Source organism: Diadema setosum, chromosome 1, assembly GCF_964275005.1.
Source record: "Diadema setosum chromosome 1, eeDiaSeto1, whole genome shotgun sequence".
In the NCBI taxonomy this organism is placed as follows: Eukaryota; Metazoa; Echinodermata; class Echinoidea; order Diadematoida; family Diadematidae; genus Diadema; species Diadema setosum.
This window is the reverse complement of record NC_092685.1, coordinates 47,455,551-47,474,297: the sequence shown is the minus strand read 5'-3', so window position 1 is coordinate 47,474,297 and position 18,747 is coordinate 47,455,551. Positions and strand designations below refer to the sequence as shown.

Below are 18,747 nucleotides of genomic sequence, written 5' to 3'. Positions count from 1 at the left end.
TGTGTCAGAATACGACCAATCATGTACATGTATTGTGTTTTGTTTTTGTTCTTCTTCTTGAATAAGAATTAAATGTTTGTTTGTGCCTGCATTCACGACTATCAGTTACTAAGAGGTGCTAAGGAGCTGGTCATATGCCGAAGCTGTGAGACGATGGAGATCACAACACACACACACATAGACACACATTGACACACACTCATAAGCATACATAAACACACTTACACACATTGCAGACATAACATGTATCACGTCAGCTATGGAGCTATGTGGTTCTTTCTTATATTTCATTTTGTAGCCATACTTAATTTCCTGTGAAATCCTTGTCCCTATGACTTGGGAACTTTGTGTGTTCCTCTGTAACGTAGGATGGTTAGGTGTTCAGTTATATATATTCGATTGTAGAGCATCCAGGAGGGGATTTTACAGAGTTAAAAGAATTCTTGTTCCAAATTAAAAACCACCTCAAGGAAAGCAAGCAAAATATGGTACAGTGCACTCCCGTTACAACGAACACGGTTATAACGAAATTTCGTTATAACGAAGTAAATCTCTTGGTCCCAAAATTATCACCATTAAAGTCTATGGTACAAAATTCGCTTATAACGAACACGGTTATAGCGAAATTTCCGTTATAACGAAGTCTTTTCCGAGCGCCACAGACAAAGAAAAACAAAAGAAATGTGCTCCGTTATAACGAAATGCGAATTGCTTTCGAAAATACGCACAGGAACAAGCATTTATAGCGTCTCTGCATGGGTGAACGCTTCACACCACTGTGTGTTCGCTCCTTGTGTCACGCACAGTTTCTGAGGAGAACTTGCGTTTATTATTGTAATACAGATATCCCATCACATTTCACATAGCTTTCCAGTGTATGATGAGTATTCAGCAAACATAATATGATTTAATACGTGGTTCCTTGTTTTCTTTATAAATTGCATTTGTTCGGTTATAACGAAATTTCGTTATAACGAAAGAAAACTGCCGGTCCCGAGCATTTTGTTATAACGGGAGTGCACTGTATATGTTCAAAGCCTTTGAGGTTACTGAGATGGGCTTTTATGTTTCTTAAATTCAGGCTCTGGAAATTATCATGATTTTAATTTTTTGCTTCTGATTTGTTTTGTTTCAATGGATGATCCGAATGACATACAAGATTTGTCTCTATCTTGTATGGCATGAGAACCTACAATGAGTTTTTAAACCAATTATGTATAGGAAGTGTGTGGTGAGAACACACACATTCTATCCTGCTGGGTATCTGGTTGTGTCTACTATTTGTTTAGCGATCACCAATAGACATGATGTATTTTGATGAAATGCTGCCTTTGTCATTCCCTTCTCCATGACTTGGTCTAACACATGTCTAGATTGTCTAACAATGACCCTGATGTCAGTAGTTTGATTTCCTGGTGAAATCCAAGTAGGGCAAAGAGAGCAGAGAAAGTGTAGTATATTGAAGTAAAACGCTTCTGCGAACAGTCTGTAGAGATCTGTATTATTGTAGTATTAACATTACTTTTTGGCTGAGGTTATAGAATCAGTTCCGTAAATGTATGATAAGATGAGAAATGCAGGCATGAGGCCGCATGTGGGATTCCTACCAGCATTGATGCATCGAAGGTCTAAAAATATATTCGCTAATCATGAACATAGCCTTGAGTTGATTAATTTTTTAACTTCTACAGAACTCATTGATGCATGTATTGAGAGCCTTGGAAAGCATTCCTTGATATTAAAACTGGGACATGAAGTTAGGAGGTAAGAAAAGCGAAGAGAGAGAGAAAGTTGTGTTTGCCTTTCATTTGACTTATTTTTTTTTTTTTGCTAGCTGGTTGCTTATGCTCACTTTGTTGGGTCAGATTCGCCGATATATCAATGCTATGAACCGACACCCAAAACGAAGACAAAAAGAGTGAAATCAGACTCCAATACTGACATGTGGTTCTACCCAGCTATCATCAGGGATATTGCTATCAGCAAATCATTAAGAGAGACATGGTCTTGTCTCAGAAGGGGGCATGTCAGCATGGCGTGCCTCATCGTAATGACCTGAATGTTTATCCATTCTCTCATCTCATCTACTGCTTGACGTTTGTATCAGATGGAGAGGGATAGATATAACCAGGAGACATCAGAGTTGGCTGTTCATTATACCCATTTGAGATTTGAATGACAGTTGCTTAGCAACAAGATGCACTGCCTGAATTGGAGAAGTTCTCCAAATTGAGCAAGAGCAATCATTATCTTGTCTCCATGACAACACCATGATAATTTTTTTCCCCCCAAGTCTGTTGGATACCACATAACATGATGCCATGAATACGTAGACATGATTTCAAACACATGCCCCAGACAGCTGCTTTCATCAAAATGCATTGGCACACTGTAAGGACTACTGTAAAAGGGGATATTTTCATTTGATTACATGTACCCAATTCATGCACAGTTGAGCAATATGGAATTCATGTGTTGCTTTATTTTACCGACTCATAAACACATTTGTGTTTGTTCATGTGCACGTGCTGCTCTGTTAACATGCGGCATGAATTGAGGGAAAACTTTCCACACTGCAAAGTTTTGTTTTTACAGTAGACCCCAACTGCATGTGTCCCCAACACCACACAGGACATTGATGATGCTTGCAATATAATAGTGTCTGTATTGCGTTCACATCTGTATTGGTACATGTGTACCACAGTAAGCATGGGGATTCGGCTTTTATAGTCACAAACAGTGATGATGCGTGGGGGGCATGTTCACACGTATCATTGTACTCGTTCAAAGGAGTCCGATACCAAGTTTACATCTGTGAACAATTTGGGCAAAGACTAAGAGGAATTATTTGTTAGGTACAGTGGGTGAAGAAAAGGAATGTAAACTTTCTTATTTGCATTTGTAATATGTTTTATTTGTAAAATGTTCTTTCACATTTGTTAAGACGTGGTATTTCAGTGTTTAGGCAGTGCATACACCTTTTCTTGTGGCTTGTATACATATTGTCATAAGCAATGTTTAACATCATTCATTTGTCACAAATATGTATTGAAATATGCTGTGTCACTGCAGAACTGCTCTACATGTAAAATGATGATGATGATGACAATATGTATTATGGAAAGAAAAACTTGAAGAAAAAAACTTATAAATGGTAAAACATTGTGTAATAAAATGCTCTATTTGTAGCAGATCAACATGTATGGTTTGACAAGTTTGCAGTCATTTGATAGAGATCGTACTCTTTTTTTTTTTTTCTTTGTTTTTGCTACCTACACTAAAGAGGGCTACACATAGGCCTAATGTGTTCAAATAAATAGGCAACAGACTGGTTTATAACATATTCAAATTTATTCATGTGTCTTCCATCCTGACTAGTAGCAAGCTATGCTGTTAACCCATACCTCAGAAACACTTTTCAATACTTGGAATCCAGTTTGCATGCATTAGTTGTTGCTATGACAGGCAAACCTCGGCAAGTTTTCAGGTTGTGAAGAACCATTGTCAGAATGGCATGCATGAAATTTGAATATTTTAAGTAAACCTGTCTATTCCAAGGTAAATTCCACTTAACATGTCATAGCACTGTTGTAATTCATACAAGGAGGCTGTGTTTCAAGTGTGTCAAGCTACATCAAAAACAAGTGAAAATATTAAACCACATTGCATAACTGGTCAAGTGATATTGAATTTCTTTCGATACAGTGCACTCCCTTTACAACAAACACGGTTATAACAAAAATCTTGTTTAGGAAGTAAAGATTCAAATCCCAGCCTTCACACTTCTTGGTATTCCCATGCTATAGGGTCTTTAAAGTGAAAACATAGTTCTGGTAAGGGTTTGAGAACACACCAATCACCTGGATTGATTGTAACCAAGGCGAGGAATTTTGTTCTCCGGATGTTGTCACAATGTTGTCGGGAGTAAGGTCTGTTAAAACAGGGCTTAAGACAATCTTTGACTGGCATAAAGTGATCTTGTTCTTATCTCATTCTTTCATCCCCTCTTTAAAATGTTCTTCCCTGCAATCTTACAACATCTACCATGGATACCCATTTAAAGGCACATGGACCCGGTGGTTTTATACTCGAATGCGTACGCGGGCGCACGGCGCAAGTTTCCTACAGAGATCTATGCTATCGACTCCTCTTTAGCGCTTATGCTGTGACCCATTTCCATGAATCCGAAGAAGTCCGATCCACTGTAGTCAGTGGCCCAATCACAGTTCGGCTCATGATTTGGCCGAGGGGGATGACAGCTTTAGCAAACTTCTTTTGTGAGGTCATACTAAGGAGCACATAAGCACGCACCCTGGCATCACTATACAGACTGCATGATGCGCAGAGAAGACAACGAAGGCAACGTTACGTAGCAACACCTACGCGCTTTACTCTTGATGACAGCTCAACTTCGGCAATTGATATCAGTGCTAACGGTGATCGGCAATATCATCCAACAGCGTCCCTGCAACTACCGGGTCTATGCACCTTTAAAATTATGAATTGTATCTTTGTATTGTATTGTACCTCTCCTTTTACTCTATCTCTCTTCCCAAGAAAGACTCACTTTCTTTTTTCATACTTTATACATTCTGATAGAGTATAACATCTGAAATAGGCACTCACACAAAAATCACAAACTGACACCAAGGAAACTCTGTTTTTAAGACTTTTATTATGCTCATCATATGGCCCAGACAAAACAGACTTTGGCATCAAGTCAAGTTGGACAGTCAAGGTTAGAAAGTAAACATTGCCATACAAATACTTCATCTCTTCTTGATTGCATGTTAATCATTAGTATCAATTCATTACTAGATTTTGTGAGGGGGGGGGGGGAGGTGCTAGATTTTCGAAGAATTTCGAAGCAAGAATATACACACAGAAAAAAAAATCAAATATATCCTTTGTATCAATATACTACCACTTGGGGTAAGGTTAAGAGATTTTGCCTCCGAGTCCCCTGTCCACACATGCCACAAAAAAGGCCGTTGGCTACAATTCGCAAAAATTTCAGGCCGCGAATATATCATGTTTTACAGTAAACTAAACAGGCATTCTTCTCTGGCTCATCCTGAGCTGTGTCTCCTTATGTAAAATCATACCATCTTTATAATGTAAACAATCCTATATGACCTCAGTTCGTACAAAACTTTTAAATACTGTAACTATATTGGAAAGTGGCAATGAAAAAAAAAAATCTACCACATGCATTTTCACTTAATACGCAAAGTTACTCACTTTATACAAATACTATGTTGCAAACTACTATTTTTACAGGAATTGGGACTCAAAACCTTCATGCTGTATAGGATACCATACACATTATCACTAAAGTAAAATTGCTATGCAAATATAAAAGGGGGGTGAAAGAAGTTGTACTTTGCAATTTGTATGGTGCAGATTTGCACTGAATATATTTTTAAAAAAAGTTACTTGATAATATCACATTTAAATTCTCTGCTATTCAGAGACGGTATGTTGCTATTTCAAGGTATTTCACCAAAAATCTCGGTAAAAAAAAATAGGGAATTGCATTGAAATGCTGTGATATGTAGGTGAAACCAAGATGAGAAAAACAGTCCCAAAATTAAAGATAGTAGGCATGCATACAGCTGTATGTCCCTTAACTTTAAAAAAAAAAATAGATATAAAAAAAACTGCCAAAACATAAATTAAAATTCGTTTTTATTTCTCTTTCCAAATATGTACACAAAATCAAACCTTGAAATCCTATCATATTCACATAAACATCCAATGATTAAATCATTTCATTCTAAGTCCAATAAGTATATCTTAATCATGCTGTAACGTAAGAAAACTAGTGAAAAGACAATGTAATTAATTGCAAGGTTGCAGAGCAACTGTCGGTAGTAGACCTCGATTCATTGTTTCTTATACCACAGATACCATTTGATTACATACATATTCCATATCTTTTATTTCAGATGTAGGTGTTTACTACACTGTATATATAGTTCACTGGTGGGTTTTGTCATTGTTGTTGCTGTTTTTGTTGGAATGTCTAACACTTTATTCCAAGCAAATAATTTCATGGCTGACATATGAACAGACTGCAAGTAGCTTAGCACTGAATATCTCATTTGGACAGCTCACATCTGTCTGGCCTACTAATCACAGCACAAAGTCAACTTTCCCACAATGTGTGTGGCAATTCAACAAGAACGAGTCCATTTATAGAAATTATCGGTGATAAATCAAGCAGGAAAACACCATTGAAGATCTGTTGCATGCAAAACATCGTTCACCATGATCTCAATGTCCTTTCATGTACATGTGACTGACATACCGTGTACATGCATATGATTCAATCACACCTATCAAAATAAGATAAGACAAAAATTAACTTAAGACTAAATTCAAGTCTATAATTCTTTCATAGAATTAAATAACACATTCTTTGTTGGACACCATTTCAACTCAATGGCAATGAAACTAATCAAATGTGTGTGCTTTTTTTTTCTATTTCTTTTTCAATTGGGAGTTCATTTTCAAAATATATAATTCCTGTAAACAAGACACCTGACTTGTTATAAAAATAACAATGCTATATACAGATTTGTGATTGATTTTAACAGAATTTGCATGAAAAGGAAATAAGAATCACCATCAAATTGACATACTGTACATCAAAACTGTACAGGTTGTATTTCTCTCTAACATTTAACCCCAAAACAACACACCAAATCTACAATTTCTACTCACAAAAAAAAATCATATAAGAGGACTGAGTCACTTTCTCTGACTTATCAAATGTTTGATCCCCCCCCCCCCCTTCAGTTTTAAGATACAAGGGATCCGTATGTAAAGGGGGGGGGGGGGAAACAATCTGAAGAACGTGACAAAAGAAAAAGGAAGTTAGTGAAGTAGGACATTCACATGACAATACCCTGTAATTCATCCTATCATCATGCTTTTGCAAAACCTGGGTTCCATCAAGAACAATTTCTCATCAGGTTCAATCACGGTACTACACTCAAAGCAAGAATGACAGAGCTCCATTTGTAATTGCTGCTACAACGTAAGCAATTTTGACAAATCATAACATCAATCAATGTTAAGCTAAATGTACAGGTGAACACCAACAAACTTTTTACCACAAACAGAAAATGTTCATAACATTTGAGGATCACAGTACATATGTAGATTTGAAATGAAAAATGAAATTAGCTAATCTCAGCTGGCACCAAATATCCTTTCTGAAAAGACAATGACGCTCTGGTGTGTTTGCTCCGTAATAAATAGAAGCCTAAATGAATAAAATCCATGAGTGATTATTCAATTTACTCCCATTAAAGTCAATGCAGGTACATTGTACAGGATAACCAAATATCATGAAAATAACAGGATAAACCATAATAATACAAATACACTGTCGCAACTACATATCTTTACATCACATGACAGATAAATGATCATTATCCAGGAAACATTGTTTATATAAAATGAAAAATCCATACTTCACTTCCAAATGGATTTAGAAAAAAAAAAAAAAAAAACGTACGCAAAAACAAAAACAGGATTTCCTGACACACTGCACATGAATATTGTGCTAAAAATAGAATATTGAAATAAATTCCATGCGATGCATGGATAATGCCACAGGCTTACAACATGGTGAACAGAGATAGACAGACAGAAAAAGACACATGAATTATCACATTCAAAAGCACATTTTAATAGGATCACAGGGTGAAAAAAAAAAGGTCTGATGAGCAGGTACTGTACTGGCCCTGACAGTGTGAACACTTGAAATTGTGTGGGCCTAAGGAGATACCCATATGAGAGATGCCTACCACTGTAGCTCAGTATATGATATTACACCTGCCATCGAAAGCTGCGACAAAAGTGTGTTTCATCCCTGAAAAGTCTTCTTTTAAGTGTACATATTGCTTTACAATGTCATCTTTTAACAAATTGTATGAAAAACTAGGAAACTGTGCATTTGGAAGAGACAAGTTCACACAACTAGTACTTAGTATTATGAAAAAAATAATATGATAATGAGTGTGTACAACTGACTTCATATTTATTTGAACTGACTTTAACTTGCTGATGACAGTGACTAGTATGTTGTGAAGAACATTTCTATAACAAATATACCACTTTTACAAAACTAGATATATGTTTTATATGCTTATGGCAGTGTTTAATCTTATCGTTCTCACAAAGGCACAATCTCGAAATTCAAATGTAAACTATCATAGTAATTATAGAGATTACTGTTATGAAGCTGCTTTAGTGCAACCACATTCTAGTTGAAAATGCAAAAAATTGTCAGAACAATTACTCATGACTGACTTGTTACAAATTTACACACATTTTACTTTATATAGAACACATTTGATTTCCTTTTCAACTACTGTAAAACGAAGAATGTTCATGTGCATTTTAATTTCGCGAATTTTGCAAGAGTCAAGATTCGCGAAATTTAAATGCTTAATTGAAAGTTCTTGTCTACACTAAATGCATTGAATGTTTGAGGCAACTCGCGAAAATTCTATGCTGCGAAAATATCATGTTTCACAGTAATACAGGAATCAGAAAACGCATGTCAAGATGTCTTGTGTCTGACGAAAGAACAAAGTTTTATTCTTTTTTTCCATTAAATAATCTAAGTGAGTCTCCAAGAATCACATATTTATCAGATCATGCATCAACCCAAAAATACATATTTTCTGGGTGAGTGCCTTCACATTTTATGTGGCTGACAATGAATTTTGATTGCCTTCCTCAAGCAGGCAAGTGCCCTGATTCAAGTATATATATCGGCTTTGCTGAAATTCAGAAACACACTACATGCAGCTACCTTAAACTTTGAATGTACCCCACATGGAACTTTAAATCACTGGATGCAATGAAACAAAGTAATTACGACAGAATTGAGTAAATTCAGACAAAGACCGCCAAAAAAAAATGAATGCTGCTATGTTGTGGCATTCAAAGTGACATTTTGTGCAAACTTCTGCTAGTGTGCTGATTTGAATTCTCCTCTTTTAGTAAAAAAAAAAAAAAAAACTTTCACTGGGAGACAAAGTCCCCTTTTATTAAATCCTCTTACAGCAAATATTTCATGATGGCATTGCATCTTTGAAACAAATTCATTCTCTGAATTCATGTGACATACAGAGTATGCTACTACACAAGAAATGTCTTGGCTAATGAAACAATGTGTGCTTGCCACTCATACTACATGTATAAGGAGAATCTGTGTTAATGGTGAATGCAATCATTTTCATTTCCAGTCTCCAGATGGTGTATTCCATAGCAACTCCAAATGTGATTTCACCAAAATGTAACCTTTAGTCAAATGGAACAAAAAAGTAACACTATAATTGTTAAAAAAATTCAATTACAAAGTTTCATGCAGTATTAAAGTAGATTCCTTGAAGTGGAGTCTATGCCTTCAAGTGTAACACTTAACCATGGACCAAATTGTTACTTTAGAAAGCATAAAGAGCATATTGTTGCACAAAGGTTGTCAAACTTTTGCATGAGTCTTTCCCAGCATGTTTATTCCAGATTAAATTCCCTTCACTCATCTAATTCAAATATTACCTGGTTCGAGAACTCAAAAGCACACTTCGTTTTGTGATCCTGCATTTCAAGGGGCAGGTCATCATTGTCATCGCTGGATTTTATTTCATTATTATTCCTCAAATCAGCATCACCCTGGGTATCAGGCTCTCTACCATTCTCACTGCCTGCAGTGTCTGCTTCATCAATATACTCCTCACTATCTTGAGGCTGCTTGTGGCTCGTGGCTGGACCTTCGTTGTCGTTGCTGATGGCTATACTCGCGTCTTCTCCATTGAGTGCAGAATTTTCCTTGTTGGCTATCAGACTCGCCTCCCGTCTCGCCTTCTCTTTCCTCCTTCGTCGGGATCCCTTGGACTTCTTGCCCTTGTTACGCGGGGAGGACGGGATGTCGGGTCCTGACTCAGACTCGCTGCTGGACTGGCGGACGAGGTTGGGGCTGGGCTGCAGGTCCCACTCCGGCCCCTCCTGCTCTTCGTGCTCGTCGTCGTCCAGCCCGCCAGTGCGGTGAAGCAGCTCTGAGTCGCTGTAGCTCTCCCATGAGTTGTCCTTCAGCTTCTCGATGCGACGCTTGGGCCCGAAGAAGGGGGACCTACGCCCCCGTTTCCTGTTGCCCCCTTTCTGAGTCCTGTTGGGCCCCTCCAGGAACAGCTCCACCAGCACGTCCTCACTGAAGCTGACAGACTTGCAGGCCCGTCTCCTCGGGCTCCTCAAGGCACTTTTGAGGCCTGATGGCAGAGAGGCAGTGGAGGGAGAGGACTGAGGATCGCTGTCACTCTCCTGCTTTGCTGCCTCTACCTCAAGGCCAAGATCAAGGGCAGGAAGGAGGGACTCGGCTGGGTCCTGAGACTCTTTGGACTCTCCTACGTTATCTCCATGATCAGTGTCTTGAACCTCCAATGCAGAATCCGTCATCTGAAAAGCAGACAGACATTGTCAAAATCACAGAGTAAATGACAGATTATGCAATGTCAAGTTAGGTGTTAATCTCCAGAAGATCAAAGCAACTAAAACTGCTTGCTGCCAATCAATGAACATTTATTTTCCTTTTGACTGTACAGCTGTAAAATCAAAAGAGAGCTGGATTATTTGTGGCGTTCTATTTCTGGGTTGTCAACGGCACAAGAGAACTGAACCCTTAAATAAAAGTACTGCTAGCAGGAAGACAAGCCCCCCCACCCCTTTTTTTTTTTTTTTTTTTTTTTTAAAGATGGAGTAATGGAAATCAGTCCTGAAATGTTTGGAGCAGTAAGGAAAAGGACAATGAGGAGCAGAAACCAAGGGTCAGCATTACCAAAAACCTAGAGTAACCAACCTACATGTCGATACCACATTTGAATTAAGTAACCAGTTATTGCATTCATAAACATTCTTGCCAATGGTCATCTGGTCAGGGATACCTTTGACCTTTATATGGAAGACATCTCAATGACAGCAGTACCACAAAAACCTCTGGGTGTCTTCTCTGACCAATAGCACACCTTCAAGAGCTTGAAGAGCACAGCAAGTGCACAATCCAAAATCATCTTTTTGCCTATTTAGAAAGTGTAGATACTGAGGACACTGTCACTGAAAATATCAGCTGGCTAGAAGTTCTCATGATACACCTTATATTTGAGTGAAATTAGCCAAGGAATGTGGTTAGTATCTGAGCACACACATACAGAGACTGTTACATGGCACGGTGTACAAGATGCTCCTCAATCTTTTATCCTCAGGAGGCTTCAATGTCCATGGATACAATAACTAAAGCACTTGTCCATTTTGTAAGCAGCAAAAAAATGTATGTATTGTACTAGTGCAGATTGTATCTTTTTTATTTTTAATTCCAGACAGGGTTATGTGATGAGAATCTGGAAATACATTGTACAATGGTTAGGCATTTCTACAATCATCCATCACAAACCTGTGTAATACCTGCCACAAGACCTCTTTGGTGAGAATCAGACATTTTCCTGTATGCACCACATTTGTAAACATAACCTGATATTCTCAAGTATTTTTCAAGTATGCAAGATGACTACAAGTACACTGTATGCATGGAAACTGAAATATTGAAGTTACTAATACTACAGCTTGTATTTGTCTTTTCTTTCTTCTTCTTTTGTTACTGTTAACGCTGATTTTGTTAATGTTATTGTGTTTTCTAATCTATTTGTATGAGTAGCAAAGTGCGCTTAGAAACGTCAGTATGAAGCGCCATATAAATGCAATTATTATTATTACAGCTTGAAATAGAAAGCTGCACCAAAATGTCCTCAAGGACTAGCACTTTTAAATCATAATAATAATCACCATGCAACTTCATGTAGTTGTTCTGAAATAAGCATTTAAATGCAGATTTTCACAAGCTTAAAGGACAAGTTCACCTTCACAAACATAAGGATTGAGAGAATGTAGCAATATTAGTAGAACACATCATTGAAAGTTTGAGGAAAATCGGACAATCCGTTCAAAAGTTATGAATTTTTGAAGTTTTTGTGCAGTAACCGCTGGATGAGAAGACTACTGCAGTGTGTGAATAACTTAGATGTCACATGCGTACAACAATATAAGGAAAATATAAAGAGAATTTCACAAAATTTCATCTTTTGAAAAAAGTACACATTCCCCCGACTCGTTACCGACAAATGTTATGGGTAATATTATTCCCCCTGCCTTTAGAAAGAGGCAAGTCAAGTGCTCTTTTATTATGCGAAAAAAGAGAAAATATGTTTAATTATCTTTACATTTTCTTTATATACTATTGTACGCATATGACTCACAAGCTGTAGTAGTCTCCTCATCCAGCGGTTCCAACACAAAAATTTTAAAAATTCATAACTTTTGCATCGATTGTCCAATTTTCCTCAAACTTTCACAGATGTGTTCTACTAATATTGTTGCATTCTCTCAATCCTTATGTTTATGAAGGTGAACTTGTCCTTTAACAGTACATACTGTCAGCCTTTCTAGAATAAGCAACTCATTTCAGTTTTTTGTTTTGTCCTCCAGCCCAGCATAATTTGATGTGACCATCATTTCAAGCTACAAGTAACTTATATTTCATTATCATGATATACATGCAGCAGAATTAATCATTATGGATGGCACACTGTTACAGTCCCATTGTACTGATTCTACCTTTCACATTAAATTTTATTCCATACCCACCATCAGTGCAGGTTTCTGGTGTACAGTACAAAACATAAACTGTATGTTAATGAAGGCAATAACCAATGTCTACAACATGCAGTTGTACGACATACATCCATCATATTGAGAGCTTTCTGAATTACTACTTGATTATGCACAGGGATATGGCATCAGCGCTAACGTTTGTTCAGCAAATAACATATTCCCGATTTCACTCAACTCTCTATTACATAGGATCCCAACCTTGTTGCACACTTGTACCAGTACTTGTACAGTGCTATATGAAATTGTAGAATGAGATCTTCTTGCGTAATCACATCTGTATAAAATATTAACGTGAGTTATCCATGGAGATATGATTCACTCTTTTAATACCGATTCCTTTGTATGGAATCATTGAGTGAAACATATTTTTAAAATGGAGATATATAGATCATCTTATATTTTTTATATTGGTTCAATTGATTTTTTCTGATGTTCCGTAAAGTATATGTTTCGAGTATAATTTGGCAGCTTTTTTAGTTAAGTATTTTATGAAGAATGCTGTGCAATATGTAGTTATGAATCATTAGTAAAATATGTGATAATTTGTGCGCAATATATTCACATTTTGATTGTGAATAATCACACTGTGATTGTGCGTAGTGAGTATATGTGGACGTGTTGGGTGAGCTGGTGTGAACATGTAAATTTTGTTGTTGTCGCTGTTTTAAAATCATTCTAGAAGTTTTCATGCAATCAATGCCCTCATTTGTATCCTCTGTGGATGTTATGTATAATAGCTCAATGAGTTCCAAATACACTTCTTGGGGGGGGGGGGGGGAGGCATTCTATATATTGTATAGAAATAATTATATAGAAGTAATTCTAACCTCACTACGTTCACTTACATTGTACATAAGCTACGAAAAGACCAGTTTTGCAACATCAAGATTGAAATGTGCTTTAAGAAATTGTATCCATGATAACAAATCACTTGGGACATGAACTTGTCTTGGTTGTAGGATGATAACAAATTTGCCATATATCCACAACAAATGACATACTGTACATGTGTTTCTATCCCTTGTCTGAAAATGTAAAAATGTATAAGCTGTACATTCAAGTATGAATACAAAGTAGAATGCATACAAGATTACTGCATCATATAATAGTTAATGATTTTTTTTAAATAATAAATCCCTAGCACAATAGAACAGACCTCCAGATTAAAAATAACATTTATAACAATAAAATTTATACAAGTGTTTTCAACTTCAGAGACCCAATCATTCTATGGGCTAGATTTAAGATGTTTACAAACAATTGAAATAATACCAGTTTCATTCTAAAAATTGAAGTTGGTTTTGTTTGGTTCAGTTTCAAACTTCTGCCCCATCAAACAACAGTGATTTAACATTCATATACAGTAGCTTACCTGGAATTCAGCTTTCACTGACTGTGCAGAGAATTCTGTCACAGTGCATGGCAACGATTGTCCACCACTGGACGGGGCATCATTCGTAACTTCCAAGACCGCTTCCAGACTCTCGTTGGTAAGGAACATCTTTTCCTGTTGGAAGTAGTGGTTTAAGCGTAAAAATCTCAGAATATATGCTTGAAGTTGTTGGAACAGTCTGATAAGCAGGCGGAGCAAATTCATGATTCTCCAAGGTTCCAGAGCCACAGTTTCTATGTTTTGAGCCTGAGATCATCCTGAACGTTATCAACACTGACTGGCATCAAAATTTCATGACTTTACCCCCAAGAGACTGCACTATAATCCAACAAAATTCGTACCAGCAACGCATGCTAAAATATGATACTAGCATTCACTCCCACAACGATTTACAATGGGCATAATTCAGACTGCTCTTTGCACCGCAGATTTCAAAGCTCGTTTCTAGCAGCCTACCTGTAGAATCACGTTTCAAAAGCATTATTCATGGACTCATTGCATACACTCTATTAAAGCGTAGCATAAGAAGAAAACATATTTACAACCCTGGACTTTGTTTCCATTCATTCATTGCAAAATCTTTGAAACTTCCACAAAGCGCACCCTGCTGCTCTTTTGTGTGAGCTGAAATAGCAGGTACAAAGTCCATACCTACACTTTTATGGCAAATCTAGTCATAGGTGTAGTTCAGGTCTGAGAAGATGTGCAATTGTACAATCTGTGCCTCTAAATACACTTTTGACTTTCTGCCAGATTGATAATAAAGCCAGTAAATCATCCCTTTCTAATTCCACAAGAGCATAATTATGCAGGGATTTCTTTCTTTTACTTGGCACATCTTTTATCACATATTATTCTACCATGAGTGGCAATGTTGTGTGTGTTATGTGTATGTGGGGGAGGGGGGTAAATATTCATTGTGACCTTATAAGATTTTTTATTCACTCACAAAGTCTGATTTCAAGAGTTACTGTCTATACATATTTCATAAAATATATTATTATTATAACTACTTATGTATCATCATCACTATTATTATCATTATACTACCATAATCACATTCAAAATTAATAACAGACCGTATACAACTTTTCATTACTGCAAAAGATCGATCACACACATCAAAGAAGCACTTGCATAGCATCAGCTTGCATCCTTCAGTTACGATTAAAATATCTCCATGACAAACCTGGAGAGTTTCCATGGAAACACCAGCACTGAAAGTTGTCCATGGTCCCCTGCAGACAGCCTGTTTCTTCACCGTCACGACAGCATTGCTTTTTGACACGCTGGTTGCTAGCACCTCGTCAAAATACTGCTGCGGGGCACACTGGATGACAAGACTCTGAAATTCTGTAGGAGGATGGTCAGCCATTTCACTGCTCTTCCTCGAAGCAGAAACCCTTAGGATCTTGCCACCATCTTCCAAGACTGCTGTCAAGCTTTCAGAATCAATATCGGTGGATCTAATGATGATCGTAACGCAGTCTTCTGCCTGGTAGAAATCACATTGCAAAGCAGAATCACTGGGAGTCACTGCATCATGGGGATGCGCCGTGTCATTTTGATTTTCAGGGATGACAGCGTCTGCTCCTGCTGGTTGATCAACACAATTCTCACGTTCTGTAAACACATCTGAAGAGTGTGCCTCATCTACGACTTTGTCAGAAGACAGCTCTGGTTCAAACATTTCTCCTTTTTCACTCTGAGGAGTACCATTCATCTCCTCATACATGTTGGTGTTGTAAACTTCCTCTTTACTCGCAACAATCTCTGTAGGTTCTCCATCACTGGTAGAGAGTGGGCCGTTCTGTGTCGTCACCATTTCTTCAGCTGTGATCTCCTCGATTAGAGGTTTGGTCTCAATCACTTCAGGGGCCACTGAGGAAATCTTTGGTACTTCTGGCGGTAATACCTCCAAGGTGATTATCAAACACGCTTTGCTCTTGTCAAAGCGAGCACTTCCCTTCTCCTCATCGACAGGGTACGGCAGGGGCAGATTCAGGCGGTACGACACTGGTTTCTGGCACTCAAGGAAAAGGCGCTTTTCAAAGACATCAAGTTGAACGGAGGCAGCCGATTTGAGGAGAGGTAGCTGGACCTTAACAATCAATTCTTGTGGGCGAGTGCTGGGCATGGAATCCCGTGCATAGGTAAACTGCTGCAAGTCAAAGTGACCCCTGTGGACAATGGAATACTTTGGCTCAGTAAATGCATCATTCTTCTCTGTATCACCATCCCCAGTTCTTTCTTCAGGGTTGCCTAATTCAACTTTAGTCTTTTCTTTTCTATTCCCTGTAATTTTCGACGCAGTTTTTGCTTTTGTACCAGGCACGTCATTACTTTTCGGCTTATCATACGGGTAAGTCAAGTTTACAGCGTCAAGTGAATTTTCCCCAGTTGCTCCCTGTTGGTTTGGAGTTCTTATGATAGTTGCCTGTGGCTTCCCCTTGAACTTCATCTTAGGTTTCTTAACGTTATTGCGATCTAGCGTCACCTGAAATTCCCTCTCAATTCCATCCATGGCTGTATTCTCCATTAACGTCCTAAATCTTGCATCCTTGATGGAGAGCTCAAAGCACTCCGGATGGAACAGGCAGTCGTACACCACGCACTTCTTGCCCGCATGATCAAGGTCATCTCGCCCGGGAGCCAGACTATACGGCAGTGACCACTGGACGCCAGGCTTGCCGTTCTTGTGTTGAGATTTATCCGCATGTGGTTTACCTATGATGTCATTCTTACAGATGTTGATAAAGGCCTTCTTCTCACCATTGATGCTCGTTTTCAAAACATAGCCAGGTTTTGGGTGTAAGAACTTCACGTCCATACCTCGAGATCTTTCCAGTTCCGCCAGCTCCTCCTCGTATTTTCTCCTGTTCTCTGGGTCAGCCAGCTCGTTAGCATAATCGACGAAGAGCTTGCGGAATTCTTCGTTCTTCAGCGCTTTCTGTATTCGTTGCACCTCATCTGCAGTGACATCTAAGCCTTCAAATGGACCACTTGAAGCCATTTTGGATGTAATCGTTATTCCAACAAAAATCAAGAAAATTCAAAGACGAGATGTTTGTCGAGCCCTAGATCACTTGCACAATCTACACAGTCAAACGAAACAAGTTCGTCGTGTGATAAAGTATCGCATCATGCATCAACACACACACGCATAACTCGCGTCCCCGACGCATGGTAAGGTTATGTTTACCTGCGACACAACAAACCGTAGAGGGCAGTTTGTGTTATCGAATTTCACCGTAATTCCGGCTCTGTCGAGTTCAAAGAAACAAAGAAGAAGATGAAGAAGAAAAAGGAGAAGACTTTTTTTTTAACTTTTCAAAATGGTACTTAAAAAAAAAAAAACCGCACACACACAAAGAAAGAAATTCGATATTCATGTTTACTAAGAATTTTATGATCCCTGTCATTCGTGCACCTCGCAATACAGACAATTAAAGCGTTAGGCCTATCCATGATCTTTTTCGTCCCCTACTAGTATGTTTGCTTAAAATTGAATACTGTACACTGATCAGATTGCAATGAACCAAAGAGATTTTCCTGCACTGAACGCAGGAAGGGGTGGGGTGGGGGGGGGGGGGGGGGGGCAATACTACATAACGGGATGTAGAGCACTCATGCTGTAGCCTACTATAGTATTTAAATATTTTTCCTTGCTGTGATTAAGTAGCTATCGCGCAAGTCTGATGATCTGAAAGACACGTTTGTAGTACAAAACACGATGAATTTAATTATGAAGAACCGAGTATGATACGTTTCTTCAAATTACTAGTATGTGTTCAATGAAGTGTGAACACAAACATATTCAATGATATAAAATTTTATTTATGGATTTTTGTCAATTATTCTTTCCCGACAGTATGGTGTCCCTGCATGGTGTTTGAAGGCTTTAAGTTTTCCTGCTATCTATTTGTCAGAGGAAGTACAGTCCTTTTTGGTAATCTTTAATAGCAATAATCATGACCGTAGTCAGTTATAATGGCATAAAAGCGATCTTTGGAGCCTACGTATATGTTTCATGAGATAAATTTCCAATGAAGGCATAAATCCTCTCATGTTGTATACATCATTAACTAAAATGAATCTGTAAATTTTGATATTTATTTTAATTCATTTAAATCTTCATTTCATTTGCATTTTCGTAGGTCACAAGCGCTTCCGACAGTGCTTACCAGGTCCTTGTTAGTTTGGTTCAAAGGCGCCATCATAATTTTTCTTTGGCACCTTTCTCGGCATGAAACAAGTACAAATACCACACTACCGCTGGCTACATTAACTCAATACTCCATAATGAAACTCTGTGAATATCATGTGCACCATCATCATCTCATATACAAATACACATGTTCACAAATTAGAGGAACATGATTAAAAAATAACAATCAACATCAAAATGTGGTCTTTTAAGTTGTATTCATGCAGTTATTATATTTGTTATCTCGGTAGAAGGCTGTCACTCTTTTTCATGCACAGTACCGTGATATTTTCACCTATACGATAATGCCGGACCATTTTTTTTTTTTTCAGAATTACAATATGCAACAAGGTGCCTATCACGAACAAATCTTTTCACTATGTACGTTGCGTAAATCAACTGTGTCATG

The 18,747-nt window shown here is 37.9% G+C and overlaps 1 protein-coding gene across 1 annotated transcript; it reads right to left on the bottom strand.

The window, feature by feature from the left end:
- Positions 1–9,081: 9,081 nt before the first annotated feature.
- On the bottom strand, positions 9,082–17,204 carry LOC140236573 (protein kintoun-like). The gene is made up of 3 exons (XM_072316502.1): positions 15,321–17,204; positions 14,111–14,245; positions 9,082–10,473 (listed from the first exon to the last, which is right to left on the bottom strand). The coding sequence occupies exons 1-3, from the start codon at positions 17,142–17,144 to the stop codon at positions 9,556–9,558; spliced, it is 2,877 nt and encodes a 958-aa protein (XP_072172603.1). The 5' UTR covers positions 17,145–17,204; the 3' UTR covers positions 9,082–9,555.
- Positions 17,205–18,747: the final 1,543 nt, after the last annotated feature.

Coding starts and splice junctions, on each gene's coding strand:
- LOC140236573 (XM_072316502.1), bottom strand. CDS start 17,144: ATGGCTTCAAGTGGTCCATTTGAAGGCTTAGATGTCACTGCAGATGAG. Junction 14,246..15,320: donor TTTCCATGGAAACTCTCCAG/GTTTGTCATGGA, acceptor TACTTCCAACAG/GAAAAGATGTTCCTTACCAA. Junction 10,474..14,110: donor CAGTGAAAGCTGAATTCCAG/GTAAGCTACTGT, acceptor TCTGCTTTTCAG/ATGACGGATTCTGCATTGGA.